The sequence below is a fragment of the Paramormyrops kingsleyae genome, chromosome 1 (genome assembly GCF_048594095.1).
Source record: "Paramormyrops kingsleyae isolate MSU_618 chromosome 1, PKINGS_0.4, whole genome shotgun sequence".
NCBI lineage: Eukaryota > Metazoa > Chordata > Actinopteri > Osteoglossiformes > Mormyridae > Paramormyrops > Paramormyrops kingsleyae.
Window position 1 is genome coordinate 34,363,351 of NC_132797.1, and position 27,303 is coordinate 34,390,653.

The window sequence follows — 27,303 nt, forward strand, 5'->3', positions numbered from 1 at the left end:
AGGAGGCACACAGTTTCATTCAAACAGCTCTCTCACCGCCCCACTGATGATTTTAGGCATGTCTAGGCTTTTAGGCCATAATTATTGTTGATATTTTTTAACCTGCTCCTTGTTAGTTTTGTTTGTGTTTTTCGCTAGAGGTAAAATCCCAGTGTGTGCCACTGCAGGACAGCCTGGAGCTGGTGTTCAAGCAGTCCAAAGCAGTGGCCGTCACCGGCATGTCCTTCCCCCTTGGAGACGTCAATAACTTTGTGGTGGGGAGCGAGGACGGGTCCGTCTACATGGCTTGCCGTCATGGCAGGTATGTGGCCCACAGTCAGAGGCATCATTGCCCTTGAGCAGCATGATGGTAAAGGGCTGGTGCAGTGGCTTCAAAACCTGCCGCTAGATGATTTTCTGTAACTAGATTAGCCACATAGTGTCATTCTGTCTGTCTCCTGTTTTGGACTGACCTCCTGTCCTGGGTGTCCCATGTTATGCTCTGTGCTTCCTGGGACAAGGCTGTAGGCCCACTGCCCCATACAGGATAAGCAACCAGGAAAACAGATAAATGTAATATTCTCCTCCTGACTAATGTTAAGCATTACTGTCGTTTCAGCTTAATGCTCAATCCGGCATATCGATGTGGCATCAGCCTCATCTTTCTGTGATTTTTTTTTTAAGCTGACCGATGCTCGCCTGCGATTGGCAGCGCCCGCTCCTTTGAAGGAATCCGATAGAGTGCCCATGTGCATCTGCTGCTTCCTTGGGTGGGGGAGGCACGGGGCACTGCCCGTTCTCACAGTGTCACCTCTCTGCCACACAGCAAAGCGGGCATCAGTGAGATGTTTGAGGGCCACCATGGGCCCATCACAGGGATCCACTGCCACACGGTGGGCGGGCCCATCGACTACTCGCACCTCTTCGTTACCTCATCCTTCGACTGGACCGTCAAGTTGTGGAGCACCAAGGTAGGGGGCTTACATTCAGTTAGGGAGCTGAGGGAGCATAGAAGAAGTTGCCATATTCAGCACAGTAGGTCATGCTGAGTACTTACAGGCAGGATGGACTTGAGCCACTGTCAGCATACATCTGCATGCCCACTGCAGTCCACCTCCCATCAGTAAATGATGTTTTGGTGTAACTGCTTTATTCAATCCTCAAGCCGCCCCCCCCCGGTATACCGCTGGCATGTTTATTTATTGGTGGGGTGGGGGAGCGCCACGGCGCAGATGATGTAACCCATGTGCAACTCTCGTTTCTGACTCCACCCCCCGTCACCCCGTCAGAACAACAAGCCACTGTACTCCTTCGAGGACAGCTCGGACTACGTGTACGACGTAATGTGGTCCCCCACCAATCCCGCGCTGTTCGCCTGCGTCGATGGGGTGGGCCACCTCGACCTGTGGAACCTCAACAACGACACTGAGGTAAAAACAGCCATTGCGTGCCTCTGTTGGTGAATCGCACGTGTCCATCCGGAACTTTCTGATGCACTGGCCGGCACTGTGAAGATGATGTCATTATTACCTGAAGCAGCTGCTGTGTTATTAACCGCTGGGTGAAGCTGGTTAGCAGTAGAGAGAGACATTCTAATTTAGATATGCATGTGTTGCAGGTTCCAACTGCAAGTATCTCTGTGGAGGGAAGCCCAGCTCTGAACCGAGTCCGGTGGACCCAGTCTGGGCGGGAGATCGCTGTGGGCGACTCAGAGGGGCAGATCCTCATCTATGATGTTGGGGAGGTGAGCTGAGGGCTGGGGGAGGAGGGGGGTAATCTGAGGGATACTAATGAGGACCTGAGGTAGGACTGCCTATGGTCCTGTGATGGTTTCGATGTTTGTGACTCATGTCAATTTTGGGGAGGGAAAATGGCTTTGGTGTCTTTACCAGCTCATATCTCTCCACCCAGCAAATTGCCATTCCTCGCAATGACGAATGGAGCCGCTTTGCCCGTACGCTGGCAGAGATCAACGACAACCGCGAGGATGCCGAGGAGCTGGCGGCCCAGAGGCTGGTGGCCTGATCCGCTGGGGGGGGCTGACATCAGTGGGGCTTCAGGGAGGAACGTCTTCAGAAATCAAATGGCAAAAAAAAAAAAGTGGTATGCAAACTGACTTGCGAGTCAATCCGATCTGGAATACAGCCGTTTACCTCAAATGTCTTTTTACTCAAATTTTTAAGACCTTCAAAAGACCAGACCCCTACGCCTTAAAACTGCGTGTCTGTTATACTCAGTGTAAGGTTGCTGTCATCACCCTCCACGTTCAGCGCATCACACCATGCTCTGAGGAGCGCCCCCTGTTTGCCAGTCGCCCTATTGACATCCCACACCTGTAACTGCATTCGTTCACTGTACCATGATGTGTGAAAAGATGTAATAATTCCTTCATTTTGTGTGAAACTGAAGTGTTCTTGTCATTAAGTTATTACCCAGTCATATATATTCCCAGTAGTGTAAATTCATCCAGGACCAACGGGCCTTAATAAACGAGAAGGATGTTGTACAGACATGTCAGACCATAGGAGCTTTTTTTATTTGAGGTGGATAGAATAAAATAAGACATTATACAATTAAACTGCTTATGATGTAAACAATGGTTTTCCTCCCTGTAAGACTTTCTTTTGCACATCCCACTGTGTAATGAACATCAAAACCTGCTTCTTCCAGCAAGTTAAACTGTACTGATGATTATTTCAATAAAATGCATTAAATTATTTACTCATAGTCCAACTTTTTCTCCTGAATAAAACCTCAAACACCTGTACATGAGCTATTATCCAGGATCGCAGAGATTGTTCAAACACCAAAGCGGGGGGTGGGGAGGGGGGAATGTACAATATGTACAGGACAGCATGTGCAACCTACGCAAAGCAAAACAAGGAAAGCTGTGTTCATGCAAAGTTTAAAATTAAGAGACTAATACAGTTCAGAATGAAGCCACAAGGATGAGCTCGCCGATCTGCCTGTACAAAGGATTCATAGAAATGTTTTGTAACATCTGGCTCAGAGATCATGCAAACCGGCGGAAGACTTGGGGCGGGGATCAAAGTGTCTAAGAGTCTCGCGCCTCCCTGCGTGGGGGGGGCTGGATTGACACCACCCCTGACGACTTGAATTTAGGCAAGTGCAGGCCGAACTTGTTCTCCACACCGGCAAAGGTGGCAGAGGCCAGCCTGTAGCCCCCTACGTGGTCCGGGCTCACGGGGGGCAGCTCCGAGATCCGCGACTTGGGGGTCGGTTCTGACCCAGCGGGACGGCTGCGGGAAATCCAGGAGATTGGGGGGGTGTTTATTCTTTCGGACATGTTTAACGTTCAGGTAATAATCAATTGTAAACTGAATGTTTGAAATACTTCTAATTTTCTGTCCTATTAAGTGAAACAAATAAGGCGAGTGAGTCAAGTGTGATGCTGCTTGGTTGAAATGCTCTGTGCCTCAATGTATAGATGACATGCAGGTTTGGCCAGCAAGTGTATGCTAATTCATTACTAGGATAAAAATGGTTCCATTCACAAAATTTAAAACAAAAATAATAAATTTTCATATTGCGTGGTCATTTCATAAGTGTACCAAGTTAATGTACTTTTTTTTTTTTTTTACTTTTTAAAAGCACACAGTGGCTAAATGCATTGATAGGCAAAACAGACTGCTACCCGTGTGTCGTTGCATTCAGCATATGTAAAAAGGTCCATCTTTGATCTTTAATGTAATCTGCATGTCTTATTGATCCCAAAAGTATTGAGCCATTCAATTCAAACAGGCCTGGACTTTGTAAACCTGTCAGCTGATGTGCTCATTTTAGACCCACTCCCAAGCCAAGAATACATTAGGGGCAGCTCAACAACATCATTAGCTTGCAGGCAGTGAAAGTGGTGCATGTGGATTGAGGTGTCATATTCGTACCCAGGACACAGACACTTACTGTCCTCCGAAATCGATGTAGAACCATCGCTGCAGGAGCTCATAGGTCAGCAGGGTGACGGCGAACTGCGGGGAGGACCTGCAGACACGAGCTGAGGGAACGGAGGGGTAAATCAGCCCGATTGGAGCCTCTGGGGCGGGGACTCACTTCCTGCCCCCCACCATGCACGACACCCACCTCCAGCACCCTTCCACAGGGCCTTGAAGCCTTCCTCACGCAGGATCTTCCGGAAGCAGTCGATGACGCCGTTGTATGTGGTCTGCCCCGCACGTGCTGCCACCTGCAGTCTCGTCTTGATGACATCGGCCGGGGTCACCAGGGAGGCGGCGGGGACACCTGACAGCATGTGCGTCAACAGGCTTTAGCTCTCACGCATACCCTGGGGTCGAATTGACCCCAAAGGCACATGCCAGGTGACTTTTCTCATAGTAACAATATTTGTTTGAGCGCGTAAGAGTTCAGCAATCTGACAAGCGAGCGACACCCTGCTGGTCTTCTCCAGACCTGCGCAATACAGCCAGGGTTCGAGCCCGCTCAGTGCCACCAGCAGGTCACTATTTCCATGAAGGAAGTCATTTAAACCAATGAGAAGAGGGAGCCAATGAAGAATTCATTTTTGTGAAATTTAAATCAGTACAACTTAACAGGTGAAGCTCAAAATGACTTTCTGGGAGCTGCCTGGAACAGGACCTTATGAATCCAGCCAATGGTTTTACTGCTTTGGGCTAAGTCACCTGCAATGGCTCCGGCGGTCAGCAGCTGCACGGCGCCCAGCCGGCCCTGCTCGTCCGCCAGCTCCGCCTTGGTGTGGGCGTACACCGGAAAGTAGATGGCTGAGAAGGGGATGTCCCGCAGGAAGCAGGCCTTGGCTCCCTGGGAATGAGATTCACCCACTGAGACGCCGCCGATCTAATTCTCCTGGTGATCTGGCCTGCTGGAGCGGTTCCGCCACATTTAAAAACCGACAGCCTCTGTAACGACAACTATGTCTCAGCAGAGCAGCGCTAAGTGCTAGCAGACTCCCACAGCTGTCTCCGCATATAACGCTCGGGAAATAATGCTCGTTCATTCAGTTCACTACATCTGAGCAAACTACTGCAAAGATCTGCCCCTGAGGGGCTCAGAGAACTGGATCTAGTATTGGGGACCTCCCCTGCCACGTCAGTCACACACATACGCAATCCCACAAGCCCCTTGTCTATTGTTTTCCCTCAGCCAGGGGGCAGGGGGGGGTGAATTTTTAACAAGCCCCTCACTGTCTGCTTCCCATTAAAATATGGGCCAAGGACACATTACACAAGACTTAAGCAAAGCCGCAAGAACTTGGACAGGAGCAGTAGCCAGTCATGAAGAATAATCCCCGCCCCCACAGCCATTCTGGAAAGGACCAGGCAGTTGCCACGACGGATGAGCCGCTTAATCCCCCTGCCCACAAAAGCACATCGTTGGACTGGCATTCCTCAAACATCAGAAGAGGAGATCTCCTCTGCCAAGGGCTGTTATGCTCCAAAGACCCCCCCCCCCATTTTAGGATATATCATATCATTAAAGTGATTTATGGCTAAGTAAAGACCAACTTCAAGGCTAAACGTCAACTCAAGACTGTAGGCTTCAGCCAGGAAGTGGCAGAGTGAAGAACCTTCTGTTCTATCGGGGGTGTTTAGGAATGAGCAACCCAGGAAATGCGCTGGGACCTTACCTTGTAGAGGCCGAAGAAGCCGAGGTCCTTGACCACGCTGAGCGCGCTCACCCGCGGCCCCGTGGTGATCTCCCCGGCCACCTGAAGACGGATCTTCACGATTTCCAGAGGGTTGGTGAAGATGACCTGGGAGCCCCCAGCCTAGCAGGTACAACCCAAGAGAGGCGCTGTTAGACCCAAGAGGGTCTGCAGAGACTTATGGAAATGATGAGGACTGAATGTCAGAGAGTTCTGTTCTCCTTGACGAGATCCATCACAGCACACCCTAATCAGGTGACTGACAGGGTCAGCCAGAATACGCTGAGAAGAAATTATTATTTCTGCAACGTTACTGGAAATAACACGTGCCCCCCCCCCTGCTCTCCTCATGCCAGGTAGTAAACCTCCTACAGTGGCAGAGAGGAGACACCCGACAGCCCTCCTTCATGTAAATGGCCATACTGGCCTGTCAATGACCACTAGGGTCCGGAAGTGTGAACAGCAGGAGTATTCCTGTGCAGTTACTAATGACGGGGACACTGCCTTGACGGACAGGCCTGAAGAGGGGAAGCTGTGAGCTTCATAGCCAGAAGGGCTGCCCCTTAAGTCACGCCCCCTGACCCCTGTGCCTGGCCTCTGCCCCTTCCTCACCTCACCCCCTGCACCTTCACCCCATCTCCCTCTTCCTCCTTGCACTCCCAAAGAGAGGAGCACCTCTTCATCATCCCTTGCCCCACCTCTGTTGTCTGTGCCGAAGGTGGACAGAGCCCCCCCCCCCCCCCCCCCAGGTCTCCCCTGACTCCAACCCCATTCATCACCCAACCCCCAAAAATGACCGCAGTAACACGCAGGGCAAGGGTCCTTAATAAACATCCGGGGGAGCAGCTAAAAACAGCTCGAGTGCAGCTCCACGGGGGCCTTAGGACCCCACTAAAGCCCCACACCCACAAAGGATGAGTTGTTGGCAGGCAGATACACCAGGGCACCAAGAGGAGCACACAGTCGCCATAACCTCCCACTACAACTGCAAGCGCAGCTCCACAGGCTCCTGTCACGGCTACAGACAGCAAGCAGGAGGGCGCAGTGTAGCTCTGGCCTTCAGGGTCCCGGTCTTTGGTTAAGTGTAGGAGGTCAGTTCTCATCCACAGGGCACTTTGGTTCTGGGGATCCCCACCAACAGTGTGCAGGCATCACAGCTGCCCAGTTCGGCCATATTGCCAGAAGCCCAGTTATTAAATTCGCTGGGCTAAAAATGGACTGTCCACAAATGTCATTTATTTTTTGATTATGATTACAGGGCTCAATGACCCCAAAACTGCATAAAGACCTCCCATGATTCCAGTGACCCATATGGGCATGTGGGATGCTAAAGTTCTGGGAATAAACTGGAATTTAAAACTACCGATGTGAAAATAACCAACTAGTTAACCAATGGGGCATTTTTTTTTAAATCTTCTGTTCCAGATGAATATAGAATAAAAGTCATATGGAAATAGAGGATTGAAAGGGGGGGGGCGGAAAGAGAAAGAACAGGAAGATGGAAAGGGAGGATGGAAAGGGGGGGCAGAAAGAGAATGGACAGGAAGATGGAAAGGGAGGATGGAAAGGGGGGGCGGAAAGAGAATGGACAGGAACATGGAAAGTGAGGATGGAAAGGGGGGACGGAAAGAGAATGGACAGGAACATGGAAAGGGAGGATGGAAAGGAGGGATAGAAAGAGAATGGACTGGAACATGGAAAGTGAGGATGGAAAGGGGGGACAGAAAGAGAATGGACAGGAAGATGGAAAGTGAGGATGGAAAGGGGAGACAGAAAGAGAATGGACAGGAAGATGGAAAGTGAGGATGGAAAGGGGAGACAGAAAGAGAAAGGACAGGAAGATGGAAAGGGAGGATGGAAAGGGGGGGCAGAAAGAGAAAGGACAGGAAGATGGAAAGGGAGGATGGAAAGGAGGGAGAAAAGGGGGGGGCTGAAAGGGAGGACGGGCTGCATCCTACTGACAGTTGCCGGAACAAGCATGTGAGCAGCTGGACTCACTGGCCAACAAGAGCTTCTGCAGCACGCACCACAATCACGGTATCCTGCCAAACTGTATTATTTTATGTGATACCTAGTTTCTAGAACAGATAACTTGAAACAGAACTCAATTAATCCATCATTCATAACAGCTCCTCCAGCCCTGGACTGTGGAAAGTGTGGCAGGCCTCCATGAGGCAGATGTACCCCAGACAGGTACAGACTCGCACACAACCACACACTGGGGGCAAGTTGGAGACACCAGTCCACATCTTTGGGGACTGCGGGAGGAAACTGGAGTAGCCCAGACAAACATGAGAGCGGGAATCCTGCGCACGTGCTGGGGGGGGCTCTCAGACCAAAGCAGCCCTCAGTGACAGGCAGCGGGATAGCCCTCCCTCCCGCCATACTCACACAGCCACCAGCTAGCACCTCGGCCAACAGGGGGATGGTGTCGTCCTTCTCGGTAAACTTGTCCCTGACAAAGTCGTTCACCTGTGGGGATCAAACGCAGTCGCAGAGACGGGCGATGGGCGATGGAAGGCACCTGGGAACCCCCCGGGCTTGAGAGCCGGCAGGCAGGCTACGGCTAATTCAGCATCATCATTATTCAGTAACACAATTCCGGTCGATGGCTTACTGTGAGTTTGATGGCCTTCTCAGGAGCAACACCTAAAAGTTGCGGTAGTAGACCTGAAACACAGAATTCAGGATAATCAACAATATAATCATCAATGTGTCAAAAAAATAAGAATTATCTTTTTTACCAGTACGATTTTTATTTGAAGGGAGCAAAAAATAAATAATCCAGAAAGTTAGTTTTTTTTTTTTTTTTTTTTTAAAAGTCTTAATGTAGGTTTACAATAAAGGTACTTGGATAAGTAACGAACATAAAATTCATTAACATTTCAACAATTTTACTGTTCATAAACAATCAGAGGCGAGTAAATGTAGAAGAGTGACTGATAATGGGGAAGAGCTGGATGAAGGGAAAGAGGAGAGAAACAAAAACTAGAGAGATGCAGCCAGAGCTGCCGGTAGCCAGGGCAGCAGTAGGGGGCAGTCTTGGCCTTGCTCCTAGCCTCCTCCGGCTACCAGGCCAGGCCATGTCATCATCTCATGTGTGAGCAGACGCCTGCAGAGCTGCCCTTAGCCTTTCATTACACCCTCCATGTTCCTCTGCACGCATCCAAGTGAAATTAAAGCTAATTCAAGGTCTGCTTACCTGCACAGCTATAAACTCCCCCTATGCACTTATTATTAAGTATTATGTGTGGACAAAGAAGAACCACTTTGGTCATCTCCTGATCCTGAAGATCTGGAGCGCCTTCTACTGGTGTAGAGGATCTTTCTCTCATTTTTTCCTCATTGTTGTATTACAGAATGGGGGTACCCTTTGTTGAAGCCCAGGGCAGTCTCACCCCATATGACCGGTTCCCCCCAGCCCCGCCCGTACCTCTGTAGAAGCCGGAGAAGCCCTCATATCTCAGAACCTTCTTGGCACAGTCGAAGCTGTTCTTATACATCAGCTCCCCCACGAAGGAGCCCGTGGAGCGCTGGTTCTGCATGCGGGTCTTCACCAGGTCAATGGGGTACACCGCCGTCGCCCCCGTGGCTGACGGGCACAGGGGGGGCCAATCAGCATGATTTCTTTGAACACTCAGAGACAATGCAAGAAGACAGTGCTTACAGAGACATGACTAGTTAACCCTCCGGCCTTAACTAAGCATGGTATAGGGGTTGAGTCCCGAAATCTGGTGCCAATACAACACCGATTCCTATACGATCGGTTTGTACTGGACCACACTGCAGCACAGATTTTGATGCCTCATATCAGTGCCACTTTAACGCCTGAGCTATCGATTAAAATATTTGCACCCCAGACAACAGAAGCATCAATGCACCTCATGCACCATCGCTAGCTAACATTACATTTGTTCTGATGTCAGCAGATGCCCACTGTTAGCTAATAGCTACCTTAAACACGGTTAATATGCCTAAATCTAAAGTCAGAAATTGCGGCTGTATTTCACTCAAAAGGATCCCAACACAGGGATATTATGTCAATTTAAGTATTTTGTGTTTATGTATATTTTATATATTTAAATTATTGTGGTTGGGTTAGGTATTATTTATCATATGAATTTGTATTTATTTGTATTTGTGTTTTGTATTTAGATTTATACATTTCAGGTGTTAAGTAAATACACCTTTGAAATTAAAAAAAAGCCCTTCTTTGATGTCGCTAACCTTAGTTTTGTGCTTTTAAGTACCATTTCAGCACCGGTATAAAACTCAGAGGATACCCAAGCCCAGTACCGGCCGCTTCTGTCATACAGAGATGAGTGTACCAGGCCTCCCAGGTGCCATGGCAGAACCGAAACCTCCTGCTGAAATATATCCCTGGCTGAGAAACCTCCACATCCTCTAAACACTCCATACATCACGACGCCATCCCAGCATCTCTGATATACAAAATGTGAATGTCTGCCATCTATAAGCCACTCTACTGCGTGCATGTGAATGTCTGCCATCTATAAGCCACACTACTGCGTGCATGTGAATGTCTGCCATCTATAAGCCACACTACTGCGTGCAATCGGGGTTCTGTGTCTAACGCCGCATTCAGTGTCTCCTCTGCTCCAAGCCTCCAGCAGAACCTTTTGATGTCTATTATTGGTTTGATGCATCATCATTAAGTAGAAGAGTTATACAGATCCAGCCGCTTAAAATTTCCCCACTTTCCATGACAGGTCCTTGACAGGACCTTGACTGGCTCTTGGCTGGTCCTTGACTGTAATGAGATCCCCCACGATGATGTAATGAAAAAGGGGGCCGGCATGATCCACCCCTCAACTCTCTGTGTGTAAAGTACTTGCAATGATCTATCCATCCACCAGGGAGAGCAGTAATCTGAAGTGACTTACCTGAAATCAGGTAAGATACCTGAATCAGGTATTGTAACTACACTGCAAAAAATGAAAATCTAAGCAAGTACAATTTTCCTATATTTAAACAAAATTCCAATTTCATTAATAAACTTACTACACTGCAATAAATGGCCTGTGAAATTTAGAAATAGTTTCTGTTGTGAGGCAAAGATGGCCTAAAACTGTCAAAATGTGTTTTTAGTCAGTTTATTGATGAAATTAGAATTTTATTTTACTTCCCTCTTTGGAGATGAGGAGGTCCCAAGATATGTCCAATACAATAATTACAGGTCTAAACAAAGTATTAAGACTGATATTGTCAAGCAATGAGAGGTATATGAAAATTAATCAGATTTGAAGCCCATTAAGCTTGTTTGGCACAAGATGAAAGATTTCATCCGCAAGGAGGCCAAGCCAGGTACAAAGCAGCAGCATGTCCAAGAGTTATTTTGGGAGAAGAGAGTGACCCAAGATGTTTGTGACAGACTAATTACAGGTCTAAACAAAGTAATAAGGTTTACTGTGGAGAATAAAGGTGTGTTCTTTCTTTCTGTCTGGCTAACAGCCGGATAGGCTGCTGGTGGCTGCGCATCCACGGGGGGGGGGGGGGGGGGGGGTGATGTGTGAATGTGTCATTAACTTCTCTGCTTGGCCACAATGAAACAATGAGACAGATGAGACAGATGTTTGAAGCGGTCAAGGTGAGGTTATTTTTTTAACATAAGAAACACTGCTTTCAGATCATAAGAACATAAGAACTATACAAACGAGAGGAGGCCATTCGGCCCATCAAGCTCGCTTAGGGAGAACTTAACTAATAGCTCAGAGTTGTTAAAATCTTATCTAGCTCTGATTTAAAGGAACTCAAGGATTCAGCTTGCACTATGTTATCAGGAAGACTATTCCATATTCTGACTATCAAGCCAGTCGGTTAAATAAACACTACTAAACAGTCATTACATACTACCAGTCAAAACTGTTGTTGGCATGTAAATTAGAAACCAGAAGACTATAGTGGAAAAAAAGTATGATCGTCTACCAAAAACATTTATACACTGTATAGTCATGACTGACATGCTGAGGCTGGGTTTGAACCAGTGATCCGGGGAACACAAGCACACAGGCTTAGCCCACTGAGCCACACAGGGACCCTGGAAGTACATGAAAGTTCACCATAGCAAATACCCTGAGCAAGGAACTGCCCACAAGCACAAGAAAAGTGCTGGGGCTGGGGGCTGGGGGCTGGGGGCTGGGGGGTCAACTGAATGTGTGAAAGTCATTAACATCTCTTTTGACTGGTAGTATGTGTGTGTTTGTGTGTGGGTTTGCATAGATCACATTTGAGGACCAAATTGCCCCCAAAGTGTAGTAAAACCTGAAATTTTCCTACTTTTGGGGACATTTTTTGAGGTCCCTATTTGGATAAACACTTTTAAAGCCTCTGGTCACAAATTTTTCTGAACACATACAAATCGAATTTCAATGAAAAAGTTGGCCAAAATTTCACATCTGTTCACGACTATACGCTCGGGTGGTGAACAAAAGCACTGGCAAAGTCTTGCATTTCTGAAAAGTTTCAATACGCAGAAAAAGGCTAGTCACATTAGAAACGCTATTTCGTGAAGTCTGGTCCACCATCTAAACGGCTAAACACACCAGAAGCCCCTGAAATAGAAGAAATCACAAGACAGAAAACACTTTAACATCCCTCCATCATAGAGCCGGACTCGCCATCAAAACTGTAAGCTCCTCTAAACCCAGCTTATTGTACCTTGATACCTTGTACGTTGCTTTGGATAAGTCTGCTAAATGCTTTAAATGTAAATATAAATATTGTATAGTGTAAAGCCATGTAGCAGAAATGACTTGGGGTCAGTAATCCAGGAGACATGGAGGTGTACAGTAAATATCCATTGTCTTCCCAACATCAGTCACTGAATGGTATTAAAAAAGCACTGGAGAGTTCAAAGCATACAATTCTCACAGTCTATCAGCACCACCAACATTCAGATGTAAATGAGCTTCAGATGTAAATGCACGCTGGCCGACCAGATCACCCCCCCTGGAAAGAAAATATCCCTATTCCCTTTTATTGTCCTTGGTGATTTTAACAGAGTGAATCTACACCAGGAACTTCCTAAACACAGACAGCATATCGACTGCCCCACCAGGGACAACATCACACTGGACCACTGTTACACCATTTTAAAAGATGCCTATCGCTCTGTCCCCCGGGCAGCTTTAGGACATTCTGATCACTGTATGGTCCATCTTATTCCAATTTACAGGCAACAGCTTAAACGTGCCAAGCCTGTAGTCAAAACTGTGAAGAAGTGGACCAATGCAGCAAAGCAGGAACTGCAAGACTGTTTTGACTGCACTAATTGGACTGTCTTTGAAGCTGCATCTGATAATCTGGATGAGCTGACAGACACTGTGACATCATACATCAGTTTTTGTGAAGATGTGTGTGTCCCGACCAAGACCTTCTGCACATACAACAACAATAAACCATGGTTCACTCCCAAACTGCAACATCTTCACCAGGCCAAGGAGGATGCCTACAGAAGTGGTGACAGGGCCCTGTACAGGCAGGCCAGGAACACGCTGACCAGGGAGATCAAAGTGGCAAAAAGAAGCTACTCTGAGAAGCTGAAAGAACGGTTCTCAGCCAATGACCCTGCATCAGTGTGGAGAGGCCTGCGAGATATCACCAGCAACAGACGACCCCTACCCCCCGCTGAAGCAAACAAAGACCTGGCAGACGAGCTGAACAACTTCTACTGCAGGTTTGAGATAAACAGATTCACACCCCCCATCCACCCCACTCCAGAGACAATAACCCTCATCACACCTCTCACCCCCCTATCCTCCCCCCTGGAACTCAGAATACACGAAGCGGAAGTGAGCCGGCTGTTCCAGAAACAGAAAACCAAGAAGGCCCCGGGACCAAACGGTGTATCCCCCTCCTGCCTAAAAACCTGTGCTGATCAGCTGGCTCCCATCTTCACCCGCATCTTCAATAGATTTCTGGAGTTGTGTGTAGTTCCCTCCTGCTTCAAACGCTCCACCATTATCACGGTCCCCAAAAAACCCACCATTACAGGACTGAATGACTACAGACCTGTCGCCTTGACGTCTGTGGTCATGAAATCCTTTGAACGCCTGGTTTTAGCCCATCTAAAGGACATTACAGGACACCAGCTGTACCCCCTGCAGTTTGCCTATCGGGCAAACAGGTCGGTGGATGATGCAGTGAATATGGGGCTGCATTATATCCTGCAACATCTGGACCGTCCAGGAACTTATGCCAGGATCCTGTTTGTGGACTTTAGTTCGGCTAAACGAGCATAGATTTTAACGAGCAGTTAAAATCATTTCAGATCCATCACATCCTGGACACAATCTTCTCCAGCTACCCCCCTCTGGCAGACGCTACAGATCTGTTTACAAAAACTGTTTACACTATACCTCGCACCTTAAAATTGCACAGTGTTACTCACCTGTGTATATTTATAATATTTATAATTTTTCACATTTGTATTGTATGTGTGTTGTATTGTACTGTATTTGTACAGTATTTCTTGTATAGGGTATTTTGTTTTTATAGTGTCACTTATTGTAGAGCTGGGTGATATGGCCTAAAAATAAAATCTCAGATTTTTTCACAAAAAATCTGATTTCCGATTTCAATCGATTCTCCCCTCCCCTACACAAAATCAAACTACTTTATTTAGCTTTTTTTACTTTAGACCACACCTTTAGGGGCAGTGTGTGGCTCAGTGGGCTAAGCTGTGTGCTTGTAATCAGAAGGTCACTGGTTCAAGCCTATCCTCAGCATGTCTGCAGCTCCTTGAGCAAGGCCCCAACAGGTGGCCTTCACAGACAACTTATTCTTCAAAGATCAAGTTGAGGGAGGCATAAACACAATTTCCCCACGGGGATCAATAAAGTGTCAGTTATTATTGTGAACACTTTTAGAAAGGTTTCTCTATAGCTTATTTTAAAACTGGCAACAACACAATACACCCTCAAACTTATAAATAAAAGTAATAAGTAATATTGTAATAATAATAGAAAAAAAACATAATTTTATCATGTCAGCTTAGTATTAAGTAAATACTTTATGCCATTGGGTTTGACATATTATATTACAATTCCATATTACAGAAGTAGCAACACCTTTCTTTGGGCACGTGCCATCTTTTCCCCTGTCATTGCCATGTTGTTAGTGAATCTGCTACAGTGTTAATTTACCCATGAGGAATGGTGCATCGCATTAGTTCCGCATTTGGCGCTTGTGTGTAAAAAAAGTAATAAAATCGATTTCATGAAAACACATCGTCCTGAACTGTAAATTCGAATTAATCAATTAAATTGATTTATCGCCCAGCTCTAACTTATTGTTTGTGTATGAGAGAGTATCAAACTGTGGGAAACTAATTCCTTGTGTGCCCCAGCACACTTGGCGAATAAAAGCTGATTCTGATTCTGATTCTGATTGCTGCAGCAGGTGAGGATCATGAACTCCCAATCACCTACAAATTCTTTAATCAATCAACAGTTACAGTATCAACAATCAATGGCTGGACAGTTGATACAGGGACAATGATCACAACACACATCAGAACAGCCTTCCCAAAGCCAACAAACTGAACCCTATTGAAAATTTGTGGACTATGCTTAAAATAAAGCACTTTAAAACAAATCAATATACTGTAGGACCAAAGTGCTGTACAAAGGATAAATAAGAATAGACAATAAACAAACCAATAAAGCATATTAAAATAAAATAAAATAAGTAAATAAAATAAATTAAAAAGAAAAATGAGCTTTTTTAAGTCATAGCAAAGACCATTCAATCATTTAACCCTGTAAAAAGAAAAGTAAAGTTTTTGTAAAGACAGCGCCATCTAATGGTATCACCCTGCAAGTGAATGAATGGGCGGGTTTATAGTCAAATATAGGCCCACCCCTAGAAGAAGGGGGGCTCTACCTTTCGGATGGTAATTGGAAGGAACTTGGCTGGGATTTGGCTGCCAGCCAGACTGGAGGGGAAATTTTAAGTGGCTGGATCTGTATGTCTTGCATGTTGATATTCTTGAATGTTCCTGTACAGAACAGTAGGTATCAGTAAATATCACCTCTTTCTTTGGACCAATGTGAACCAGCCTGACATTCTGTCCTAACCCCCCACAGCCCAGCACACTGTAGCATTTATGAATTAAAAATCCAGTATATTTAATTTCAGGAAATGGGCTTGATTAGGTTACTTTAGGCTTAGAATTCCATCCAGTACTCCAGCATTTTCTTTCATTTACGTAATTTTTAATTATTATAAGACTTTTTTTCTGTGTACCGAGATTAGCGTTTCATTCACTAATAATTTTGAGTCACCTTTTTATTGTATTAAATCTTGCTCAGGATGTTTTTAAAAATAGGGCATTAGTGGCAATTATACTACAGGCTTAGCAGGGCTGGTGTTTTGTGCTCTGACTGACTGGTAGATGGGGGGGGGTGGGGGTGACGGTGACGGATGAAAGGCTGTGGCAGGGAGCTTGGCCCAGCCCAGCACACCAGCCCAGCTTCGCAGGCTCGGGTTACCATGGGTGGGGCACTCACCCCCAGCGATGGAGCCCAGGGTGAACCTGTAGGCGGATTCCGCAGCCTGGAGCCAGACCGGTCGGGACACCTCACCCTGCGCCTGCTGTGGGGGTGGTGGGAGACACACCAGGATTTCAAAAAGCGGCACAGATGCTGTTCATGTAAAAGATCAGATATACAGACGCTCCTCTACTTACGAATGAGATTTCAAGTTACTAACAGCCGTTCGTAACTTGAAATGTTCGTAAGTCATTATTCAACATCATTTTAAGGGTATACGCAAGTACAAAGAACTGGGATGCTGGGAGTACGCACGCTACGCTGCGTGGAGGGAGTAGCGGCCATTAGTTGTACTAGGCGGAATTGGTGCTCAGGAAAAAAAAATGATGTTGTGGACAGGAAACGGGAGCCCAATGAACACGATTTGGACTTGCAGTCCTCTTCGTTCGTATGTCTGAAAGTTCGTAAGTTGAAAGTTCGTAAGTAGAGAAGTGTCTGTATACACATTATGCCGACGACAGGAGGCGGCTGCGGAAAGTTCTAGAAAAGAACAAATGCATTGCACTGCCTGCTGGGCTGCGAGTTCAGATGATGTTTGTAGGAAAGTTTCCGCTATTCTAGTCAATAAGGGGAAAAAAAAAAAAGTTTTGTCAGTGGTGGAAAAGTTAGACCCCAGCAGTCTGAGATCAAAAGACCCTTTGTCTGCGAGAGCCTGTCTAGCCTGTTCGGAAAGAAAAAAAAAATAACAAGACAAAAAAAAACAAACAAACAAAATAATTAGACCCCAGTGTACGTCACTGGAAATAGGTGATATTGGAGATCCTGCCCGATTAGTGACGCAGCATTTTTCACTTTCCCAGGGCTCCTCGTCCTTCGCTGGGCTTGGGTGGGGACTCGCTGCAGTAAAGACGTTTCTGACCGCATACTTTGTCTAATGAATAGGCGTTCGGTGGAATCCAGAACAATGAGCAGACAGCAGGGAGATCAGCACCTGCTTACCCCTTAAGGGCGATGCGGAGTCAGTCAATCGTGCATAATTCACAGCTACGGAAGAGCAGAGCGACACAGTACTGCAGGGCTCACAGGCTTTACACACAAACTCCTCTTTGAAAGTATACTTGGTATGGAAGGGGCGCATTTGATAACAATCTGAATTTTAAAACCACTTCAGGATTTAATTCTGGGAGTCTTGGGTGCTGCCTTCGGCATTTATCGCTAAACCAAAAAGGTAAAAAGGTTTCCAAAGGCCAGACAGGAAGACCCAGGCGTATGGGGGAGGGGGGGGTGTATTTTCAAACCAACCCCCACCCCAGATCAGCATCTGTACATTGGTACCTGTCTCTGGATCTCGGCGAGGTGATACGGCAGCGCTCCCTCCTCCAGAGGTGCTATTCGCTCGATGTCCGCCAGGTTTAGGCGTCTAGAGGGACGGGCGCCATGGCAGCCAGACCGGGGGGGGGGGGGGCACAAGTGAGGTCACATTTTCCACAAAGTTTTACTAGAGTTTAGCTTGCAGTTACTGCTGCTTTAATGTGTGCACACACACGCAAATACACATATACACACACGAGCACACACACATACACACATACACACACGCGCTCGCTCACTCACTCACTCAAACACACACACAGCTGAGAGCCGACCTAGTAAACAAACTACTAATCCCTCCCCCCATAAAAGCGTGCCAGCTGAAAGGCACTACTGCTGCCCCTACATGCTACGCGGGAGCGTAACGAAAGATGCCCCCCCCCCCCCCAGACCATGTCCAATGCACATAGCTGTAAAAGCTGAACTTGGCTTACAGGTCTTACTAACAATAAACCGTTTTGGCTGGCTGTGAGGGTGCCCAACTAGACTGCAGCACTACGTAAGTGTGCCACTACAATCACTGTGTGTGTGTGGGGGGGGGCATTTACCCAGAATGCGAGTGGAGGCCGGAGACCTGGTACAGGATGTCAATCTCCATTGGCGTGATCTGACCAAACTTGTTGGCGGCGTTGACAAACTCCTCTGGTTTGAGAGACAGGGAAAGGGGGGCAGACAATGATGAGGAGGAGCGCGGTGGGGGGGCAGCTGAGAGCAGAGAGGGGCAGAGGATGGCCCGCCCCCTGGGGTACCTTTGGTGACCAGCGTGTCCTTCCGCGAGCCGGCCAGTGTGCTGTAGATCTTGCGAATTAGCTCCATTTTGTTGAGCAGTGAGTTGAAGGCATTGAAGTAGGAGAAGCTGACCAGGTGTGAGGTGCCACCCCCCGCGGCCTGAGAAGGAAGGACAGCACGCTCAGGTGATATCGTCAGATCATGGAGAGCCCCCCCCCCCGTCTCGAATGACTCACCGACACCAGGTTCTCCTCCACGAAGGGTGTGAGCATGTGGTGCCGGATGGTGACCATGATGTCACTGAAGTCCAGAGCAGAGATGGCGCCGCTCTTCACCTTGTCCTTCTGTGCAAATGCCTGGCGGGCGTGCTCCAGCTGTAGCTCCTGGTGGGGGGGGGGGGGAGACGACACATCTAATGAGAAACAGGCCAGGTGGGGGCCAACCCCAGCATGCAGATCTGCGGAGGAAACAGGTGCGTCCGGCCCAGCTGGGGGATAATTGATCATGATTGCTTTGCAATCAGAGGGTGGTGGGGAGCGAGGGGTTACTGCTGTGGTCACAGACCTGATCTAAGCACTGGCCCCTCCTTGGCATTGCAGGCCAGCAGAGGGAACAGAAGACCTTGCTGGCTCTGGGCTGGGGCTGACTGCTACTTTGAAGGCTTCATTCAACCGTGGGGATCAGTAAGGGAACAAGGGGCTTCGAGGGACCCCAGCTTGCATCAGACCCCAACTTTCAGAGCCCCCTCCCTCCGCCTTCCCAATAAACTGAAGGACTACCATACACACATTAATGAAGTTTATGGCAAAACTTATCCTTCAAATGTCTTACTGCTTTGACTCTCACAAGCATAAAATGATGTTTGGGATTTAAGGAAAGCTAAGGCTGCATTCATTTCAGGTCTGAATTGTCTCAACAGTTTCAACAGTTATTTTTCTAGTGACAGACTGCCGTTTTCCCGGATTCCGGCCTCTCAGCAGGAATGCAGACGTGATTTCACTCAACGCACCACCGTCTGCAGGATGTGGGGGGGAAAAAAACCCACAACATCCCAGGCACACCAGGAAATGGCCCCGGGTACGAGGTGGTCGGGCCTGTGGCGTTATCCGGCGAGAATGTGCGATGAAGGGAGGGCGTGTGTGTGTGTGTGTGTGTGTGTGTGTGTCAGGCTGCGTGACGGCACCGTGTGTCCAGCAGGCCGGTGTGACGCCCACGTCTGTGATTGGTGCCTCCCCTGAAGCACGCATGTTGCCGTTTCTGCAAACGTCAGACACTCAGCAACCTCACTAAATGTTTAGTGTTTGTACGAATCTATGGATACAAAATGCTTAAATAGAAAAACTTTGGTAACAGTTTACATTAACTGCACTTTCATTATGTTTTTACAATGCATCCGTAAAATTTTCAGAGCACTTTCATAATGCATTCATAAGCAGCATGGAAGCTCCCTTATATACCTAACATGCCTTAATAGCTTTCATACCAAACACTATACAATTATAATATGTGTAATTATCATATAATGCCTATTATTAATGTATATTAAAGCTGTTATGGCATGTTAGGATATTAAGATATACTTACGTGCTGCTTATGAATGCATTTTGAAGGTGTACTGTTCTATGAATGCACAATGAATGCATTATGAATGCATTATGAAGGTGCAGTTAATATAAAGCATTACCAAAACCTTTTCTCCCCCAGAAAATGATGTTTTGTAAATTTTTCTACAACATAATGTTCTGAATTTTCAGGGCTGACATAAAATTTTGGTGACTTGTGCTATCCATCTGTATCTTTAACACAGTGTAGCATGAGCTACAAAAGGCTCTCTAAATGAATGTTCATAGTTAAGACCCCTCTGGCAACGGTTGACTCGCCCCCCCCCCCCACCTGCAGGAACTGCGTAAACTCCAGGTAGTTGAGGTGCTTCTTGCGGTCGTGGCCGAAATGCAGCCTGATGAAGTCACAGTTCCAGTTGAAGGGGATGTGATGGTGGACAGTGGTCTGACTAAAGATATCTTGGACATTTTCTGCAAGAAATGGAAGAAGGGCATTGTGAAGACAAACAGAATGGGTTTCTTGCGCTTAATGGGTCATTTTGGCAAGAAGGCCGACACCCCCCTGGCCTTCACGGCCTTATGGAGGTGAGACACCTTCCAAAAAGATCAATAAGTTCAAGTAACAAGGTGATGTGATACAGGTGAGACAATCATGTTATAAGGCGCTTTCACATTGAAGTTCCAGAACCTGGTCCCTGGTTACAAGTTCTTGTGCTGTCTGGACCAGGGACTTTTGAAGCTCCTGGCCACTTTCAGACCACACAACAGAACTGGGACCTTTATGGTAAATAAGCATTGGAGACAGGGGGTGCGTGCTGATTACGGCACATTGCCGCACCCACCACACGACGAACCACCTGAAGGATGAGAACCTGTGTGCAGCCATGCGGTGGGTGACACCTCAGCACCACACTAGTCTGAATGGACCAGTTTGAGTTTTTTCCCCCGATAGCTAGAGTGCCAATCCGGACACCAACCCCCAAATTTCCCTGTAAGTTGGAGGGCCTCCATACAGGGCTAGATGGGGGTTAACATCATACCCAGGACAAAGCACCTTGCTCAAGGGCCCAACAGAGTAGTATCACTCCTGGCATCCAGAGGATTCGAACCAGCAACCTTCTGATTGCTGGCACAGATCCCTAGCCTCAAAGCCACCACTCCGCTGGTTAAACTTCCACTCCAGTTAAACTTCACACATAATTAAAAATTACACCCCCACCCCAAAACTATGGAGGATGAACGAGTTGTTTTGTTAAGCTATTTGTGACTTACTCAAAGGGAGCAACTGCAATCAAAACAGGACATAGCTTTTTATTTATATTTTATTCATATGACATGCGACATTATTAAATCTGGCCGGCGGATCAACCTTACGGTGTAACGTCTTAGCTAATAAGCACTGGCAACGTTCACTGCCACACCAGCAATATTAGACAAAAGTATATCGGTATAACGATCAAATTTTCCGATGCAGAAATATGGAGACGCAAGCAAACAAATTTATTCATTAAATGCAGCTGATGTACAAAGTTAATTTCATCTGCTTTTTTTTGCTCTGCTAATTATGTGTTGTCCCTGCACTTCCATGTAATTCTGCAAGTTAGCGGCGGTGCTCGTGATACACCAATCAGCAAGACATCACCGTGAGCGCCTCCCCAGTAGTTCCTGTTCAAAGATAAGCACCTAGTGTGGAGTAGTTCAGGAACCGCCTCCAAGGAGCTACAATTGGACCGAGTTCCTGCAGTGAGAACACGACAAAAGTTCCTGGTTCTGATTCCAGAAAAAAATTCTTGCAATGTGAAAGTGCCTATAGTATTTAAGGAGCCTCCAAAATAGGGAGAGAGTAAGGATGGGTCGAGGTTTGCCAATTTGCCAATAGACACGTCAGTGAATAATTCAGCACTTTGAGCACAACATTCTACAAAGACAAATTGTAGAATTTTGAACATCTCACCCTCTTCATTGCACAACTAAATTAAAAGACTCAACAAATCCAGTCAAATGTCAGTGAGTAAAGGGCAAGGTTGAAAACCAATTCTGAATGCACATGATATTCGACGCCTCAGACATCACTGTCTTACAAACCATCATGCTTCTGTAATCGATATCATGACATGGGCTTGGGAATACTTCACCTATCACTATTCACTGCTACATCCACAGATGCGAGTCAAGGCTTTACCATGCAAAGCAGAAGCCATATATCAACACTGCCCAGAAGTGCTGGTGAGTTCCCTAGGCTCAGGAAAGCAGCACAACGAAATAGCTTTTTATGGTCTGACGAGTCAACATGCTCTCACTCCAACACACGCTAACATGCATAGTCAAGATCTGACCCGAGTCTTGCAACTACAGCAATAAGCTTAAAAAAAGATGGTCTTACAAGCTTGGCACAAGGAACATAATGGCTATTGTCTCAGAATTGGAAAGACAGGCAGGAGTCTGCATGCTTTCCCCATGGTTTCCTGTGGGTACTATGGTTTCTCAGACAGTCCAAAAGACATACAGCTCAGCCACTACTGCACACGCCCTGCGATGGACTGGCATTCCAGCCCAGCCCTGTGCTACCTGCGGCACAACCCTGCCAGGGGTCAGTAGGTTAGAAAGTGAACGGATACTTATGATGGCCCTGAACTGAATATACAGTCACAGGAGATCGATGGATGAATCCATTTAAGATCTGTACTGCAGTTCTCTCATTCTAGATTCCTTTAGTAACGAAGATCTCAGAGATGACAGATTAGACAACATCCAAGAAAGATTTTACTCACATGAAGATTTTAGTTTTGTCCGCATAAGAGACATCACTGGGGGCGGGGGGGGGGGGAGGGTATATACTCACCAAATGAGATGTTCCCTGTGCCAGTCTTGTCAAATAACTGAAAGGCTACTATAAAAAGGGCATCCGGGACACACAGTACTGACTCAAAGGCGAGAAACTCCTGGAAAGAAATGAGCCTGAGGGAGAGAGAGACCATCATTAGCATGGCCAGACTGAAGAAAACTTCAACAAGAGAGACTCAACAACAGAGGCTAATCAGGTGATACATAAGTAACGTTACATCGGCAAGGCTGATCACAGAGGTCATTTTGCAAGTAAGCAAAGCAAAAAAAAAAAACACACTTTTTTTATTTAAAAAAAAAAACATTCATGCAATTTTTTTTCTGAATTATCCATATCATGCGTCCACTGGAATTTTTGAATTCATATTCTAAAAGACTAAAAAATTGAAGACTGAAATTGAATACTAAATACAAAGCTTAGTGTCATCAAAATAGCTTGGGAAGCCATTACTTTCAAACAGAAGCTCTGAATGCAACAGGCGTTAGCTTCTGTCTCCTGAAAGAAACAATCGAACATAAACCAACACAAAGACAATATCCATCTCACAGTATTGCAGGAATTATATATTCAATGAATGGCAGTGTCACACTGTCTAGACTGAGCAGGACTGGATCCTCAACATAACTGCTTTTCATCAGCAATTCTAACATTTACGGGCATAATCACGTGAGAAGAGCAACTACTGCGTGTTTATGACAGATGATGACGGTTACTAATATTTACACTGACTGATATGGACAGAGCTTTTTCAGAAAATACAACTGGCCGTGAAATTTACGACATGCCATTGTCCATTCATATCTTTATCAAGCATCAACGACAGCTTTTCAAACTGACAGGTCTGAACTAAGAGAAGAGTATTGATGGCCTGTCACAGAAGAATGCGGAGAGTATTTAAAAAGGCACACGCATTACGTGGAATGCCTGTCCGGAGTCAGGCCTGCCCCCCCCCCCCCCCCCCGTGCAGGTGTGAGGCAGACAAGGCAGCTGCATCCATGAGTCTCAGGTGCACACACCCACCCGTCTTTAGTAGTGTCGGCCACCCCGGCAATGAGCTGGACCGTCTTGGGGTTGTGGTGGGGCTGTGTATGTAGGCCCAGGAACCTCTGTACAAAGTCAATCGGGGTCATGTAATGCTCGCCGTCCTTGTCCACAACGCTGGCATGCTGCAGAGAGGGGACACCCAAGCCCACTGAGACACATCCTGCGAGGAGCCAGTGCCCAGGCAGGCGTGGAAATCGCTGCCCTGCGAAAGCCTGACACACTGGGATCTTTCTCAAACTCACATCAACCACACGACATGCCATTCAATTTCTGTCGCTGTCTGAACAGGTACCTTTAGGAACTCTGAATACAAGGACAGGTGGGACATTGTCAAACTGTGTAAGACAAGTGAGATTTTATTCTACAGCTAAAAACATTCATTTCATTCTGTCATGATGCCGAACTGGAAGCCATATCGAATAGTTGTTCATATTTTCCTTCCCTTGTTTTTAATTGCCACACTAGGTGAAAAGGTCCCCATAAGTCATCCTCCCCCACGTTAAGTGGTACAGATTGCTTAATCTGTTTCCAGTCCACAGCGATCTTGCTTCTCACTTTATGCATCTCCAGGCCAGTTCCCAGCAGCCACGTTTCCCGTCATGCCTGTCATCTCTTTCACGTGAACACAAAGCCAGGTGAACGTGCGAGGACTGTAAATAAATGGTGGCCAGACCGAAAGCTGACAGGTGTGCATGGAGCAGAGGGACGCGCTGGTGCAGCCCTGTGCTGGAATGCTAACTGAGACACGATAGCTCAGTGCGCCTCCGGCCATGGTGCTCAACGGCAACGTTTCTCAACCCCGGTCTTCGGGGACCTCCAGGCACTCACATTTTTCCCAGCTCCAACAAACACGTGGACTATCTAGGGGTCCGCAAAGACTGGTTTGAGAAACAGGGCCCCCAGAGCCATAAAACACCAAATTTCATCCTTAAAAAAAAAAACACCCTCCCATAGAACTACTGCACCCACCACTGATGTTTGGCACTTATCTTCAATGCTATAACCCTTTTTAAGGAGGAAAATGCAAAAAATAAAAATAAAAAAGCACAGTCCTCCAAGGAGAAACATCTTTCTCCTTTTGAACGATAAAGCAGCAGTTTCATTAAATAAGTTTTACCACCGTGTTCCAGCGCTCTTCATGTTTTCACTGGTTTGATTAAGGTGGGGTAACAGCTAATTTGTACAGTAATTTCTGTCAACCCCTCTGAATAGAGTTTCGACACGTCGCCTATGGTAAAAACCCTTTAAACATAACTTCCTTAAGTAACATAGGACAACAAATTTCGTGCTCCAACAGGGATGGGACAAGAGCTGCAACCAAGAAAACACGCCCTGCCTGAAAGATAAGACAAAGAAAGCAAAATCGTAAGCAACCAGATGTCCGGCCAAACACAGAGGCCAATCTGCCACATTAAACACTCGGTAACCTCAGGCAACTTCAAAGCTTCACTGTATCATACAATCACATAAGATGAGCCAATAATAAATAGCATTTTTAAAACCAGATTAAACTGGCAGCCACAGTTCACTTATTTACCTACTAATTCCACTCTGGAACAAAAAGACTTCTTCAATTATTTATTTTGCTAAAAGCATATAAAAAAAACATTGACAGGACTTTTGATTCTGGGTAATTGTACACTTAATGGCATGTAGAGTCAGGAGAGGTCCATAAATAGAACTAAGTCAAATAAAAAACAGTGTACCAGTAGTTACTGTTTTTATCAGTATTATCCCCTGCGGTGCCGGGCCATGAGCCAATCATGGTGCACTACACATCAATGTGTACATGCCGATTCATAACCACGAGAACAAAAGCAGCCAATGGCATACGCTAATTATTCTGAGATGTCTTGACAATGGCTCCACAATTCGTTTTAAGCAATATCACTTTCCTGTCAAACGCCCATACAGCAAACAGGGTGAGCGCCGCCACACTCAGACAGCATAGGATTCACGTAAATTTAAAAATAAAACAAAATAACTAAACAAGGATGAATAGGGCCAGGAAAGCATCCAGGGACACCAGAAACCTTTCTTGTGAGGCTGTGGGCAGTATCCTTATGCATATTCCAGGCAGGTGGCCTGGGGTGGGCGGGGCTAATTTAGGGAGCCTAAGCAGGACACTGAATGTATATCATGTGTCAGACTGACTATATAAGGAAGTACATACATAAGATCATCCACCTCTTTTAATATACACAAGCAGTAACAGTTTGAAATTATTTTCTGAGAATTACGCATTACTTCATTACAAATCTGGATTGCACTGAATATCAAATAAATACATGGGTGGAGATTTAGGGAACAGGGTTACACTGTAATGGATCAGGTGAGGGTGAACGGGGGGGAGGAGACCTGCAAAACTGCAAACCTTACAAGTGGTCAAATATACACTAGACTGCTGAAGAATGTCTCACGAACCAAGTGTAACGAATAACAACGGATAGCAACTACCACTAAAACGCATAACGGTACTACACTCACCTTCAAGAAGATAGTCTTCAGCTCATTCGGATCGGCTCTCTTTGTTGATTGCACCTATAAGGCACACCACAATATGATTTCCAGCAAGGGTAGCGTGCATATCAGTAACGATAATAATAACAAAGTGAATAAAGTGTAATGCATCTAGAAACACCCCGAACTAGCAGTGGATGAGTGCTCACATCCGCAGACAGCGGTGATATCTGAATCGATCGGCTTCATTTCTGAGAATCTGACAGCTTTTATATAGAAAGCAGTATTATATTTATTAATCATTTATCTTAAATACCAGAAACACCTAAGCAGAACCGCTCACACAGCAACTAGCTGTAGCAGGGCAGCATCAGCTTCCTTTAACCGTTATACTAAACAAATCCCGCAGCTTTACAACACGCTGACGCTCATTTAGACAACAGGTATGCAGAAAACGCCTTAAACGCTGATCAATTCAGTTCATCGAGGACACACCGACAAAACATTGCACAAGAAAATGCACATAAGTGTCCAGTGTGATGCCAAACAAGAGGCCGGGCTATTGGGAAATGCTAAGAACAATACGTGCATTAAACTGGAACAAACACCATACTAGCTGAACACGTAAACCGCAATATACTGACTGCGCGTGTATAAGAATGTTGAAAATATCATTAGAAAAAATAAAGTAACAGTAGCTTTTGATCAATGTATTATAGCCAGAGTCACCTTGACCGCCATGCTGGATGTGACGTCACGCGGAGTGGCTGGCGCACGCGCTCGCTCGTGGGGTGTTGAGGGGAACCCACGCGGGGGTGTCAGTGAGTGTGTGGAACGAGGATGCTTAAAACTGTATGAAACACTGTTTATTAACTACCTCCGAGATCATGTGCAGGCAGGGCTGGTTGTTAAAAGAAATCGCATGAAATTGTTTTGTTCTCTGCCAAGAAAAATGTAGCCGTGCGGCATACCAGGGTGTGTGCATGATGTCCCGGCCAGCGATGCGCTGATGCAAATGGTGCAAACCGATTGAATGCAGTCATTAACCCTGCAACCAGGGATACCTGCTATTATTTTAATTAATATAAATTTTACTTAAAAGCACATCATTGATGCATAGCCTATAATATTGTATTTCGGTGTTAGATTAATGTGTTTCCC

At 46.4% G+C, this 27,303-nt stretch overlaps 3 protein-coding genes across 9 annotated transcripts in view; 2 read left to right on the forward strand and 1 right to left on the reverse strand.

The window, feature by feature from the left end:
- Positions 1-2,696, forward strand: part of LOC111840644 (dynein, cytoplasmic 1, intermediate chain 2a-like) — a 23,811-nt gene extending 21,115 nt beyond the window's left edge. For all 5 annotated transcript variants that reach the window (XM_023805649.2, XM_023805652.2, XM_023805651.2 and 2 more), the window contains 5 exons: positions 168-301; positions 806-950; positions 1,269-1,409; positions 1,598-1,723; positions 1,891-2,696. In XM_023805649.2, coding sequence (XP_023661417.2) covers positions 168-301; positions 806-950; positions 1,269-1,409; positions 1,598-1,723; positions 1,891-2,004 — 660 coding nt within the window. In that variant the 3' untranslated portion in view covers positions 2,005-2,696. The remainder of the gene's footprint in view (positions 1-167; positions 302-805; positions 951-1,268; positions 1,410-1,597; positions 1,724-1,890) is intronic.
- On the reverse strand, positions 2,494-27,303 carry LOC111840643 (electrogenic aspartate/glutamate antiporter SLC25A12, mitochondrial-like). Of its 3 annotated transcripts, none has more exons than XM_023805646.2 (18): positions 27,114-27,303; positions 26,170-26,223; positions 23,659-23,804; positions 22,636-22,751; positions 20,125-20,264; positions 18,468-18,614; positions 18,252-18,390; positions 18,051-18,144; positions 17,467-17,551; positions 16,150-16,234; positions 9,054-9,212; positions 8,238-8,290; positions 8,012-8,092; positions 5,603-5,743; positions 4,638-4,776; positions 4,081-4,239; positions 3,904-3,994; positions 2,494-3,239 (listed from the first exon to the last, which is right to left on the reverse strand). In XM_023805646.2, the coding sequence occupies exons 1-18, from the start codon at positions 27,183-27,185 to the stop codon at positions 3,035-3,037; spliced, it is 2,106 nt and encodes a 701-aa protein (XP_023661414.2). In that variant the 5' UTR covers positions 27,186-27,303; the 3' UTR covers positions 2,494-3,034. The 3 variants fall into 3 exon arrangements, with proteins under 3 accessions (XP_023661414.2, XP_023661415.1, XP_023661416.1); XM_023805647.2 differs by lacking the exon at positions 27,114-27,303 and adding an exon at positions 26,872-26,996; XM_023805648.2 differs by lacking the exons at positions 26,170-26,223; positions 27,114-27,303 and having other exon boundaries at positions 22,636-23,133; positions 23,659-23,793.
- On the forward strand, positions 11,790-14,489 carry LOC140592111 (uncharacterized). The gene is made up of 2 exons (XM_072714446.1): positions 11,790-13,316; positions 13,416-14,489. The coding sequence occupies exons 1-2, from the start codon at positions 12,544-12,546 to the stop codon at positions 13,879-13,881; spliced, it is 1,239 nt and encodes a 412-aa protein (XP_072570547.1). The 5' UTR covers positions 11,790-12,543; the 3' UTR covers positions 13,882-14,489.